The 15,381-nt window shown below is 31.9% G+C and overlaps 1 protein-coding gene across 1 annotated transcript; it reads right to left on the minus strand.

Annotated features, from left to right (window-relative positions):
* Nucleotides 1-1,801: 1,801 nt before the first annotated feature.
* Nucleotides 1,802-11,529, minus strand: Smp_128590 (putative laminin gamma-3 chain; the record flags this gene model as incomplete). The annotated part of the gene is made up of 4 exons (XM_018788860.1): nucleotides 1,802-1,943; nucleotides 3,998-4,262; nucleotides 8,116-8,463; nucleotides 11,502-11,529. The coding sequence occupies 4 exons, from the start codon at nucleotides 11,527-11,529 to the stop codon at nucleotides 1,802-1,804; spliced, it is 783 nt and encodes a 260-aa protein (XP_018654361.1).
* Nucleotides 11,530-15,381: the final 3,852 nt, after the last annotated feature.

Here is a 15,381-nt window from a genome sequence, read left to right on the forward strand (position 1 = left end):
CTAATCTGGAATCGGGTACCAGACCGGAATTGGGAATAAATCAAGTAGTGTTCCAGTTCACTTGTCTTCTCTCTCTCACGTGTGCCTGTCTGCCAATCAAGTAATAGAGTAGTTTTCGTTTCTCAACCCCAATTCGAACTTACTCATACTAGCCTCAAGGTTAAACCAGTCAGCCTATCGCGTCAAGGTCTCAATCTACATTAGACAAGTTATCCTCAGCACGAAAGTGGGTAGACAGATCAAGGACATAGCAGTACTTAAAATAAATCCAACATCTCTGTGTGCAGTCTGCTTCAAGCTTCTTTAGGAGAAATAGTCAAACGTCTAAATTACCGAACACAAATATATGATCCAGAAATTAACTGTGTGCTAGGTGTTATAAATCGAACATGTCAGAGCATGAATAAAATGAGGATAAATGCAACTTTGTGTTGTTGCACTAAATAATCCAATTTTTCAGACAAATTTGCTGGTTAGAGCAAATACAGGTAAATTGTTTTCGTCCACAGAACAAGAGAGGGAAAACGGACTCTCCCCACTCTCGGCCGTACCAGGGCATTTGGAGGGCAACTGACTGTTGAAAGTTTGATAAAGCCCTAATGCGTAGTATGATGAAGCTTAATGTTTGATTTTACTAAGAAACATTTTGGTATCCAGGATTCATTCAAGAATTCAAGAATTATTTATAGATAGGAATTTTGTCTGGGCCCTTTCATTATGATTTTTCTATGAATCTAAAGAGTTTAGACTGCAAAGAATTGTTATATAATGCCCAAAAATTAGGCTAAACATTCGATCATAATTGATTGGAAGCTGAATCACCTCTAAGCTAATTTTCCTCAGTCTCTTATGACAGCTTACCATTTTTATCCTGTGTTCGCATTGGATATATAAATGTTATTTCATTAAAGAAAAACACTGATTCACTAAGCTAGCTGTTTCGTCTTTGAATTCTAATTAATCTGGGTCTCACGTTTATAATACGGCCTAGTGAGTAGTCATCACTCAATCACAATTCATACAATTGCATTTATCAATCTATAATTATTCTATCCGTTGATTTTACAAATTGGAATTTTCCTTTCATCGATCATCATAAACCTCTTGCATAATAGATTATTTATAAAATGTTTTTACGATGTATTTTAGCTCGAACCTTGGAGCTCGTATGGTGGGATTTTGGAGATTTTCTTGTTATTAACCCAAATGTGAACGCATAATTTGCTTTCGAATATACAGAGGATGTTGGTCGGAATAACATATGTTTTTGACTGGTATGATTATTTCAAAATGGTGTGTCAATACGTTTATCCTTCATCTTTCTAAACAAAAATTCAACCTTTCAAAGTATTGCTGCAAGCAAAGTAATATTTTATGTAAGACATAATCACCTAAATATAGAACTCTTTCTATATCATAGAACTGAACGCAAAACTCTAGTGAACATATCCGCTTTCTATGCTGCCCAGTTTTATTATATTATTACGTTTGTCGGATAAAATTAACAAGTTATGATTATAAAAAAAACCTATTTATGCGACATCCTTAAGTAAAGGGGCTTCTATCTGAATTTGTGTCTCCTTTTGTGAACGGATGAAGAGACACAAAATAATGTACTAAAAAGTCAGTGGTTTATATAGTCACTAACTTACGGGACGGATATGGAGTTTATTGTGATTCTTATTGCATTAAAGTTGTTTTTTTTTTAAAAAAAACGCTTATTATCTTTAAGTAGTACATTATAATCATACCTGTACAATTATTTTCATATAAACAGCATCTTCTTTAATTCCATCTACACTCAGGAAACTTTTTCCATCAACCGTCTCCCCAAATGAGATATAATATTATTTTTCAATGTGTTAAGGAATGTAAAATGCTTAACTTCCTGGATTTCCTCTTTTCGATAGGGTTCATAATTTGTTTTCGAAATTCTCAGAGATCTAAATAGAAGGAATGGAATACATCAGTAAAAAGACATTAGGTCTCTAAAAGAATATGAAGGTATTATTTTCATTGGAAAAGTTTATCAGATATTTACCAATGTGATGAGTCGGAATTTAATGTATGTCTTGTAAGGGACCACTTAATCAAGTCAATGAAATAAACTCTCTAATATTATTTTGATCTATGTGAAATACAGATTATCGTACCAAATACATCGTTTATAAAAATTAATGTGACACTTTATATGAAAATACTCAACCCCTTGAAGTTTTATTTCATAAAACTATAAGGACTTAAAACAACCAATCATTATGAAATGGAATGAAGGCAGTTTAAAATATTTTTAGTACGAAACATAATATTGAAACATGTCAGCAGTAATTCTATCAAGTTAATTTCAAGTAAATATGTATCATTTGGAGAAACGTTTGTAATGTGATAGACCAAAATCTTAATAATTAGGTTTCCTAATCGTTTTGATTCAGATTAACTAAACGTAAATCAGACTCATTTCTTTACAAGTCGTTTCCTCTTTTTCTCAGACTGACTAATTTAAGATTTGTATCTGTCCGTCAGTTGTTATCGCAACTATGTGCAAACCTTTAGATATGTAAGATAAGACATGATGCTCATCGTGTCATACATTTCTCTTTTAGTTATCAAAATCACATGCTGTGCGTTCCAGTGCTGATTCCTCTGTCATGTCTCTTAAAACTCCAACACCTGCTTTCTTATTTGCTAAAAGACAGTTTGTCAGAATGTTTGCATGTTCTAATCTGTTTATCAATAACAACCTCGTGATTGTATTCAAACATACATAAAATAATAACTAAATATTTCATCTTAAGTCCATCTATTATAAACACTGCAAAACACTTGCAAACCTCATCAACTGTAAATATTATAAAACTGTAGCACTATCATTTGCATTCGTAAATAATAAAACTAGCATCAATAGCAAACTTCACTCCTTCAACCTAGTAAATAGTTTGACGTAATTGCGTGCGACCAGAAGGTAAAATTAAAGCTGAGCTAAATGTTAAATAATCAGAATTCTTCTAATTCCAAAGTATGATGTCACATTCTAAATATACCAAATAAGGTTGATAAGTTAAAGGTAATATCAGTGATGCAGTTTTGAAACTTAAACAGTCGGTTCATTGTAGCAATAAATCATCATAATTGTTTTTAGAATGAGGCCTCTCAATCGAAACACATCTATATTTCAAAACGCTTACTAAAAAAGAATAGAATTGACTATAGACAGAAGTTGAATCGTAGAATTAATCAGTAGGCTTGTTGAAGGAAATCTAATCACCAAGTCCACTAATAATATTTTAAACATCAAGAATCTCATTTGTCTCTTAAGTTACATGAATGGATTGTCTCATTACAATGCTTGCTGTTAATTTGATCTATTAACCACAAAGTCGCTTGTTGGCTGACGTAAACAGTTTGCTGATAACTGACGCCGTAAGAATAAGTAAAATCTTTAGAAAAATTAAGTCACACCAATATTTCCTATGGGTTTGTCTGATCATTTGGTTTAACTTCTCTTCCTAGTAAGACAAATATAAAATGTCACCATCTGAGGTAAAATGATTCTCATTAAATGCAAACTAAAGGTTTTCTAATATGAAACTGAACATTTCGGAATGCTTTTATTATATCTGACAAAATCCTTCTACAAGTGCATTGTTTTCACACCCACCTATTTACGAATTTTCTCAATAAAAGTATATTAATATCCCTAACATAAACTACATAAATGTAACTACTTTTGTCTTCTAAATTTCGTTTTCCATCAGTCATTCGTTTTGCTCAATACGTTATTTAGATGGCCATTTTAGGGTACAAGAGATCACGAGACTTTATTCTCTAGAATCACCGTTACTATGAAAATACAGACCATTTAATATCAACGAACTAATTGACTATAAGACATAAATCGCTAATCACAGTGGCTGAAGTTAAGCTTTAAGGTCCCTAAAATACTCTGTAATAAAGATAATATCATGTATTAATAGCAATAATAGTACACATAGCTAACCTGTATACTACGTATCCATTTTCAATACTGAGTGAAAACTTGAAATCTCCCTTATTTGACTCGTGGGATACTAATAAATAACTTCCATCAGTAAGACTTGGTCGTATTTCAAGGTCAACTTTATAGGTATTAGTACTGTTCATTGACACTTGATTACTTCTTTCGATGAAACTTTGATTGATACCACTGTATAACGCAGACGATTTAAAATAAAATTTCAGATAACCACCTTGCTCGATATACGGAAACTGGTATCCTTCATCCACTGTAAAAAAATATAAATCCCAAAAATAGAAGTAATGTGAATGATACACTTTCAGAAACGTATAAAGAGTAACTCCACAGTAGTTCAATATAAAAGCAAAGTAATTAAGAATTTTCGGGTTACTCAGTAAAATCTGAAGATTTCTCACTGTGCAACTTATAGATATGCCTTAATCACATCTTTTCATATTAAGTGAACTAAATTTGATAGTTGTAACTAAATAATCCTACATGAATTTGAACAGGTGTATAATTTCACTTGTTTGTTTCCATAACACAATCCATACAATCCTAGTAACTGAATTTCCGAAAAAAATGTGGTAGGTTTTACTTAATTGTGGAGAGATAGTAAGTTTAAATATAACTAAGAAAGTAATTAATCGAAGTCTAGTACTGCAATCGATCAGTCTCATATGTGTGTCCTGTGTTGATTGCCATAATATTGCCATGTGCCACAAACATTATCGTCAGAGATTGACGTTGGCTGGCACTAGAGTCTAGGACTCTAGTTTCGTCCTGCTTGGGACTCATCAGCCGGATGTACCTGCACCCCAGAGTTAATGTTCACTACGGGATTCGAACCCAGTACTGTTCGCTCCTAATGCCACAGAGTTACCTGCTTAGCTCTTCAATCCAGACCAATTCTGGAATGCAGATGCATCCACCTGACGAGTCCCAATTGGGGCAAAACTCGCGTTATGGATTCCAGTACTAACCACTATCCATGACCAAAAACGGTTTGGACGAAATTCAAAGTATCTATTGCATAGTCATTTGACAAACGGATACACAAAATAAAAGTTCTGAATTAAAATTTGATTGATAACTGGGATTCAAACTTGAGCGCTCATTTAGCGGAAAACATTTGTTGGCTAGAATATTTTACTGACTCAGATGAAAAAATAGGATAACTTATAAAATGCCTTGCAATAGTTATAAAGTCCAACACATAAAGTAACGGATGGAAGTCAGTTTATAGAATGAAACACAATAACTTAATATATACAAATAAATGGAGCGATAGGAAACACTGTTTCGCATACACATCATCAGTCTTAACGAGCACTGAAGCTGATAGTTGAATGAACATACATGATATGCGCTAGAAATGGTTCAGCACTCCGTTACATTACCGTAATAAAACGCTCCTAAATATTTTGGATCTCAATAGCTAGTCACTAGTTTTAATACTGGCAGTGAATTTTACAGTTAGCAAATGGAAATCATATTTTTAAATTAACAGTTCTATTTAATAAATCAAAAGTCGATGAAACTTCATTATAAAATAACCACTTATTAAAACAAAACTATCATTAATTATTTTGACTAGTCCGGAATAATAGAAAAATAGAGAAACTATACTGTATACCCCTTTCCTTTATTTTTTATGAATGATTTCCGGAGATAATGTAAGATGACAAATTACCAGTGGATAAAATAACTTTCAGATGCTTATTAATTTAAAAATGATTTATAAAGTGGATAATCAAGCGCAAATTGAGAATTTAAGGCTTATCAGAATTTGACAGTTTTTGAAAAATAGTAATGCTAGAAGTAAATAAAAACATCCAAGCATTTTATAATGAAGTATGGAAAACGGCTTTTCATACACTTAAAAGAATTGCTAAAAATGAAACCTTAGGATATACTGTACACAGTTATTTAACTAACCTAACTGATAACCGAAAAGAGTTAGAAGTAAAGCCCCAAGCCTAATATTTTCTGTAGTTAAATAGATCCCAAGGAAAATCAGAATAAAACAGAGCAACTGTTAAATATTCTCAATTTTTCAATAATTTTAACCAGTACTGTAATGAACGAGACCGGAAGTGGGGATAACCAATGTATTTTGATACAAAATTACAGAATGTTTTGGTAAAATATGAGAACAATACATTGAATACTTCGTTTGTAAATCTCCTACGTTTATCCTTCACATTCTGTATGAATCTTCCCATTCTCACTCTCTTTCTATTTCGGTTTCTATTCTCTTCAATGTGATCTTCTTAGTCTTCCGCTGCCAGGTTTTCCACTTTCGTTTGGTGTTACATACTACTTATGTCAACAGACATAAGTAGCATACAACACAGTATTGCAATTCTTGGAAAGCATTCTTCATTAGTTATGGAACCTAGAGAAGCAATCTCATAACTTCAAGTATTTCATACTTAATCAAGAGTATGAAACATATCAACATATAGGGAAATGTTTAGCTTATCTAAAAAAGTTTCCCAGTAGACATAATCGGTTACTTGATAGCCAACTAAGTACAAAGACAGCCAAAGTTTGTCATGGTAATTATCTCGTTAGTAGTTGGTTTTTAAACTTTTAGGGAATCAATAAGTTGGCATCCACTTCCGCAAACATATTCTGTAAAAGTTGAGCAAAATATGTCAGCCAAAATGGGTGTTCCAGAATTCTAACGAACAGTGGTTTTATTATCAAAGTTTTAGACACCAGCACTTTGAATGTAAGCTACAACAATAAACCACAGTTTCACCGAATGGAATACACTATACATATTTACCATAAGTCTGAGGATTAGAAAATTAGAAAAGTATCCCTTGATAATACCTTGTAAAACTCTTACTCTTTAGTTTCTAAACGGACAAGTTATAATATAGAGTAAAATGCATTATAATCGTAATAACATATAACTCACTCCTACTCAAACTATTGACACTAATTTATATAACTTACTATTCATTGAAAATAATCAAGCCCTAAATTGGAATCCGGAAGGAAAGCGGAAAAGAGGAAGGCCGAAGAACACATTATGCCGGGAAATAGAAGCAGATATGAAAAAGATGAATAACAACTGGAAAGAACTGAAAAGAATTGCCCAGGACAGGGTTGGATGGAAAATACTGGTGTGTGGCCTATGCTCCTCCGCGACGGGTGACAGGCGTAAGTAAGTAATGAATAACACAAGTGTTATTATCTACATATTACTAAAATTGTATCAGGCTGTAACTGGCTACTGAAAAATTTTAATCGCACAACGCAGACGCACTACGTAGACGATAGGTGAGGATCTATCATATTTCAAAAAGTATATCTGAATACACTAATTCTTATATGATTTATTTACAGGCAGATGTGTATTCTACGGATTAGTATTCAAATTCAACTAATCTGTAACCTACTGTGTGAACAGACATTTACGATATCATAAAACTGAATAGTTCCTTCATAAAATTTGATTACATTTCATAAATGATTGTTATTATTATTCACGACTTTATTCAATATTATATTTTTGGTACAATATAGAATTGTCAGCACAAAGTACCTCAGCAGATTTCTTTTACAAAAACAAAGAAAAGAGAAGAAAATTGGAAGAAATCACCTTTATAGGTCAATCAAATTCCAAATTCTCAAGTCCTTGTTTGTCTTATCACATATAAACTTCTTTCTTGGATTAGTTTTATAAATCCCCACCCTTAAAAGGTGTTACAAAACCCATTTTACAAATAAACAAAAAATTGTATTCTATAAGTGATGTTTATTGTCAGGTGTAAGAATTTGTTTATATAGAATATATTGATTTCCACCCAACAATATTTGACAGAAGACTGAAAACGAAAGTGAATTATAGGATTAGTTACTTTGGCCCTGAAACGATGAAGAGAATGATAACCGTAATTAATAAAAGGAACAGATTCTACTTTTTTGTTGATTTATACAAAGTAAATGTTATTTGTGAACTTATTAGTTACAACTGCTTTCAAATTTACTCAGTCAACGTTAATGCCTAAATGTTGTCTAATATGGCAGAGGTACTCATATTAATTTCTATTAGAAAAAGTCTTTACAACTACCAGTTTCCGCTTGTTAAACCAAATGTCAATTACCTTTATCACAGAAATCACCTGAATATCCAATTGGACATAAGCATTTTGAAGAAGACGAATGTAAGTTAGTATAGCATTGTCCCTGGTTATAGCACAAAAACGATCCACATATTGTTGCACCAGGTATGGATATGGAATACTGAGAAGTAGCATGTTCTGTTACTGTTTCATTATTGTTCTGCAGGAAAGGTTGGTTCTTCTTACCATTTATTATAAAGTTTCTTCCATCAGTCTTATCAGATGAAGAATTGTAAGTGGGATCTTCTACTTCAACTTCCATAATCATAGACCAATCATTATCTCCTTGATTTTCTTTAGCTAACAAATCTTGAGCAGGATTCAGAAGACCTAAGGTGGAAAATAAAAGTAATTTATTAGAAGCTAACATCAAGGAGTTGTCTTGAAAAAGTACATTAATCATGAACTGTAAGTGATAGGTGATTTTAATAGAGAACACGATGATGTTCATTTAACTACTATTCTCACTAGAGAACTTTTAATATTACACTAGACAAACATGAATTTACAGTCTAAAACTATCTTAATTGTTAAAAGTACATTACAAGTTTTAATTTGGTTCTCTTTCCAAAAAAGTATATAGTAAGTCGTGTTTACTATTTCTTCTTTTTAAGGATACATCGTCATTCAAACTGGTGACTATTGAAAGACTTTTATGACATATAAAATTGCTTCCCATGTTTGGATGATTCTATTCATCTGGACAACTTATCTTAGAAAACTGTCAGCATGGGTTTACTCTATGAATTTTTCTTTACAAATTCATCTAAACATGTATATCCAGACCCGTGACAACTAAAACACCAAGTCTAATTTTTATCACTCATCATGGCATACTTGTGCATGAATCAAGCAATCAAAATCCTTAAAATACCATTACGTTTACTATATAAGAACTTTCGTCTAAATTAGAGAGCATAGCTTCACAATATTTGAGCGCCGAGTTGATGTAAGACATTAAATAGGAATAATATATTGCTTGAAAAAAGTTGGACCAGATTGCCCGGCGAAACGTTGGATTTACTTCAAATTCATTTGCTGAGATTTTACAAATATATTATGCCTATTTAATTACGTTTACTGATCTTGATTCTTTCACATCAATTGTTTTCAGAATACCAATAGACAACCAAACTAGAAATAAATGAACTTTACCATAAAATTAATGATCTGTGATCTTATGACAGCAGTGAATGAATTTAGAAACCTCACTTTAACCCATTTTTAACTTATAAATTTTCCGTTATACAAATAATAAGTTGTATACTGTTTAAATAACTCCAGTACCATTGAAATTTTAGGAACGTTTAGTGCTTTCTAATTCGTAGCTTTAAAATATGTTTCTTTCTCTGTTGAATAATCGCTGTGGTCGCTAAAGGGGATATGAATTTTATCCAAACTACTAAGTGTTGCCAAATGCTTTTGTAATAAAACGAACCAAATTACAGCACAGTCTTTTTATTATCAAATAAGCAACCAATTTTACAAAACCATAACAGTATGATAAATAAAAACCGATTAGTTACTCGTCTGACTACTTTGTCTAGACATCACGGTGTTGATATTGATGTTATGATAGGAGGCTATCAAAAATTAAAAAAAGAGGCTTGGAGACCAGAAATGTCTTTTTTTGTATTGTACATCATTGAGAAAAATCTCAGTTACTTATTCACTCTGAAAGTCTTTTAGCTTTGCTATCTAGATTCTCTATAACTAAACCGTTCCCTCAAAGAATGATGATTAAACTCCTCTTTTGATACGTTTATTTCTCTCTCTACTAAATTTATTGTAACCCATTGAAGATAAAACCTGATCAGTTTAAAGTATTAAAATTTAAAAGCAAAAAATCTGTCAGCGAAATTGTTGACAAATCACTTAACAGTGCTTCCAGGTTTTCCCCGGTGGTCTAGCTTCAATTGACTCACGCTTTCAACTATGAAAATACTAAATCTCCACAAAACCACTTAACATATTTCTTTCCCAGTATCATGGATTTACTTAATTGTTATAACCATTCTACTACAGTTTCTCACAAACTGATTTCCAGACAAATGTTCAATTAACTAGATAACCTTTCAAAAAATCTATTGTTAATCAAAAGGATTATATTTGGATACCGGACATTAGTTCATGAAACTTTAGTTTACTTCATTCAAATACCTTGAATTCCATCTAAGAATAAATAATCCTGTTGAAATATTGAGTAAAAGTTGTCCTTTTGTTAATTTCATTTATCAGAATCATTTTCAGTTTAAGTGAAACACTAGTTGTTAACAAAATGTGAAAGATTAAATATTTTCCACTTTTAAAGTTTACTAATATACCTTTCAGATAACTTTTGTAGTATCAAAGTCGACATATTCCATAAAGCTATACAGATATCATTATACATCAATCATTCATATAATACAAGTAGAACTCATGATGATCTACAGTCCCAGAATATAAATACCATATGATGGTCAGTATAAAAGATATACATACGATAGTCACAATTAAGTTGGATCCTTCATTACATCTCTATTTTAACTGTTATTATTTGATTGTTATCGGTCATAAATATTAGAAAAGTCTAAGTGTAACCTTGTAGAACTGCATTGTAACTATTTGTTTGACAAAACAATATTGTTTTATATGATGCTGAAAAATCGAATAGAATATTGCAAATATGGTTGATACAAAGAAATATCTGATGTAAATTCTGTATCAATGATGATAGTTATATGAAAGCTTTTTGAGTCAAGGAAACAAATCTGCCAATCCTGTCCATAATAAAAGTCTGAAAGTTTTACGGTAAAGTAAACTTCTATCACAATGCACAAATCCCACAGTACATTACGAAGTAAGAAAATATCTCAGATTAAAAAAAACATCTTTCGATGAGTTATAACAAGAACATATTTAGAATAAAACACTAGAATTATTTCCTAGCTAACGGTATTATTTTTGAAATCATTTGATGAAAACAGGACCTAGCAATTACCTATGCAATGAGACCTTTTTACTACATTCTCCTGTTTTATATTTCCTATCTCATATTTGTGTAGTCAGTGTTGGTAACACATATAGAATTTTTACAACACGATGACTGTGAAGATAACCGCACACTGATATTTTTCACAAAATAATTAACTTTGTCATAAAATCTACACCGTCTGATCCCAATTCAGTGACTGAGTGAAACTGTGATGATAACGAAGCTTCAAGGTCTTACCTCCTATAATGTGTATTATGAGTGTCCTAAACTAATATAAAACACCTGCTTAGTGCTTCCTGACTATCTACGATTTTCTATTCCACGGTAATCTAAATTGAAGACTATGACTAAATATATGAATAGAAATGATTTGCATGGAATGGAATCTTACCAAAATATAGTACGATGATAGCAAACATGACGACTGTTTGTCCTGATTACAAAACAAATATTTACTTTCTCCAAAAATATCCCACTTGATTTGTCATCATTTGAAACACTCCTTTTTTGACAAAGCTTCATAGAAAACTTTTGAAACTTTATTTAAGAAAACCATATAAAACAACTGATAATCCTATTGGTTATCTCTTTTGTGGATTATGATTGGTTCTAAATTCAACGCCTAACGAGGGTAGAACGTTACGTTCAAGTGTATCTACGTTATTATCTGTAATGAAATTTTTTAAAATGAATAGTTCAACACTTTGAATAAGTGGAATACACTTATTCCAATTAAGTTGATCAAAAGTGTGCCACCTAGTGTACGTTGCTATGTTTACGAATCCTAGGAAATTCACTATAACTAACTTCATTTTCATGTAGATCAATGTTGACTCACAGTGTACATTTTTATGAATGCCATTATCATCTACTGAGCTTTTAGAAATGACCTTTTTTTCCTATTTTCATGTACGCTGTACATACTCTATGTTAACTATATTCAACCCTTAATCACAATGGTATTTTCGATAGTTCAGAACGAGCCTAAATTAAGTTGATCAAAACAAGAAACTATGGTTAAAAAAATAAACTCTGCTATACAACTAACAGATGATATCACTACAGTAAAGTGAACTGCTTCCAATAAATATATTTTGGTTAGTCTTTTTGAGTTAGATAAAGGAATTTCCAGGATTAATTTGTCGAAAGTCAACTCCGAAATTCTATCAACATTTTGAAAAACATCGAAGAAGTACGCATTGACTTTAAGAGCATTGCTACTTGCATATATATCTGCGCCATTAAAGGGACTATTAGCAATCGATGAATATCAAAATATTAAATAACTTTCCGTGGTTCAATATTCCTAAATGTCACTGAATTATTACTAGGCCTTGGAATTAGGATTTTGGTTAAATTATAACCGCTTTTATTTCTGTCGTCTCTTACCAAGTGAAAATACAGGAGTCTATGTCTGTTTACAACCATGGACTAATGAATAAGGAATCTGGGTAGAAATTGGTTCATCAACAAATAATTTTCCAACCATTCACATACACTATTTCGATAATAAACGGTGGCTTATTTCATGCTATACTGAATAATGGTGCTAAGGTTTATCTTTCAGCAAATCCATTGCTTTTACTGTATATGACTTCTTGAAATAGTATTTAGAGCTTTAACGTTTTACATGATTTAATATAAAAAGTTCAAGCTGAAATTTGAAAAAAGCCTGAACCTAACTTAATCTTAAGTAAGTAAATTGAATGAGAAAAAAACAGTCCTCTCAGCACTTAACACGAGGCCAGTGCACACGTTGCAAAAGTTACAATGGCACGTCATAAACACAGTTTCAACAGAGTCATTAGTTGTATATCCGTGTGATGCCCTTTAGAGTCGCCTTAGAATTGTTAATTATCTTAGAAAAGTTTTGTTTTTAATCAAACTTACAAATTCATGTATAGGATTTCACTTAGATTATATAAATGTACTTGATATCATTATCTAAATTCTTTCTGGTTTCAAATGACCAAACAACCGAAAATTTCATTACAAACAAGATTGTGGATACCTTCAGTGGGCTTTTTGATATTGAATAGTTCTATGAAGAACTGAAGCACTTCATTTCGACAAAGAATACCTCAAATATACTGTTGTGTATCTTAAAACCTTTATTATTGTGAGAATCGTGTTAATTTTTAAATAATTTTATTTGGCTACTTCAACCTATCTTCTTACCAAAAAGCGCTTTGTGGTGTTTCTCCTCAATGTTATTGTTATTGCATGATGTCTAGTTTGTTGTGCAGTTGTATTTGATTCAATCAGATGGTTTTAAGCTTTCGAAATTTTTTATGTATTCAAAGGTTATATTACAATAATAGACTTTACTAAATAGTAAGTTGTGTTTCATTAGTAATGGTTACCTACCGACAACAGCATTTGGAATTTTATTTTTGTGAAGAAAACGCATAAACACTTTAAATAACGATGAAAAAATAGTGTTTTCTTAGGCTTAAACACCGTTTACCTTCAAAATAAGCACATATACAGAGTTACCATGGAAGGATTGTGAAAACTGTTAAATTGAATAATTATCTGGATCACAAATTGTATGTATGTAAACCACTGAAAACCAGGAAGCGCTGGATGGCTGTTCTATCCTAGTATGGGACTCCTTTGGGATCGTCTTATGCCTGGATATATATGTTTACTATTGAACACCACGTCTGGGTATGAGACTCCTCACTAGTGAGCATTCAATACCCCGCACACGGAAACGAACACAGGACCTTTGGTCTCGTGCGCCAACGCATAAACTCTTGACCACTGGGCCGGCACTCAGCTGTGTCAATGTATAACGTCAACAAATCCAACCACATTCTACTGTCTTCGGCGGGTAACTGCCTTACACTAGACACGGCTTAGCCTCACTTGTCACAGCTTTTCACTAGAATTCACTAGAACTCTATTGAAAGGATTTATCCGAAATAGCTAGGCAATTAAGTTTCATTATTTTGTAAAATATCGCCCAACAGATAGCAGAATTAAGATCCTTATATGATAGATTAAACAACGGAAAATCCCACACTCTAAGTAGGTTTATTTAAAGTCAGTAAAATTCTTAAACCATCTCCATTAACGATAGCTTATTTTTCATCCGTATTTCCTGTACGGAAACTTTGGTGCATATTCCATATCTCAAAATAATAAATATCACGGAATCACCTAAAAACTAATAATCACACTAGTTAATTGACAAAAAGTGGAAAAGTTACTTTACTAACACTTTATTATTCAGAACTGCGGACGAAATACTTTATCATAATTTGCGCCTGAACCTAAACATGTTAACTCGATTTTCATACATACTAGTATCAACCAGAATTTATTCATTTCCACATGGTTCTAACCTAACACTTATATCTTTGAGGATTTGAACTTTGGATACTGATATTAATACCAACCAATTTCTAGTTGATTCGCTAATTTGCCGCCATCACATTATGACTTTTCGTTAGCACTAATAATGAGATTATACTTTGAGTCCAACAAAACTACTAAGCGGACGAAAAACGAAAATGGAGAAGCAACGTAAAACTATCATTTTATATTATTACTTTATACTTAACTAACGCATAATGATTACGAGATACAACATCTGACTTGAGGCTAAAAAATACTTTTCTCAAGAATTAAAAAGTGAAGTAACATAAAACTACCTAACTAATGAGTTAGTATAATTTTCTATAAAACTATTCACCCCCATAGGGGTCGCAGAAATATAGAACGTATATCTCTGCTTCAAAATAAGTCCAAAAATTTATTTATATATAAGCAGCTTTCAGTTGTTTCCTAAACATTTGCGAACATAGATATCAATCATTACTACTTCTAAACTACACCGCAGGAAATGAACCAGTTGAATTTTATCTTCTGTTAAGTTTCAACCTCCCAATATCAGAAAACTGATATTCTACATTGTACCCTACTACAGTTTAATTTCATGATTGAAAGTGTAAACATAAATTTTTATATAACCGTTAGCTGGTGACGTGAAGATGATTGACACTGTAGACTACAGGGTAAACCTATTTATCGTACAATCATTCTTGTGTATAACTGTTTTCAAGTGGATTGTTGCCTATAGAAATGAAACGGCTGATACTTCCCAATAATCATTCATTCAGTTAGTGGTTTTAACACATTTTTTTAAAATGAAACTAACTTTTTCATGAAAATGTGAAAGTTCAGTAGATTTTGAATACATTCGTCTCTGAAGAAAATACTTAAATTTGGTACCACACCTATTCTTAGTGATACCAAACAATTTT

Source organism: Schistosoma mansoni, chromosome W (genome assembly GCF_000237925.1).
Source record: "Schistosoma mansoni strain Puerto Rico chromosome W, complete genome".
Classification (NCBI taxonomy): Eukaryota; Metazoa; Platyhelminthes; class Trematoda; order Strigeidida; family Schistosomatidae; genus Schistosoma; species Schistosoma mansoni.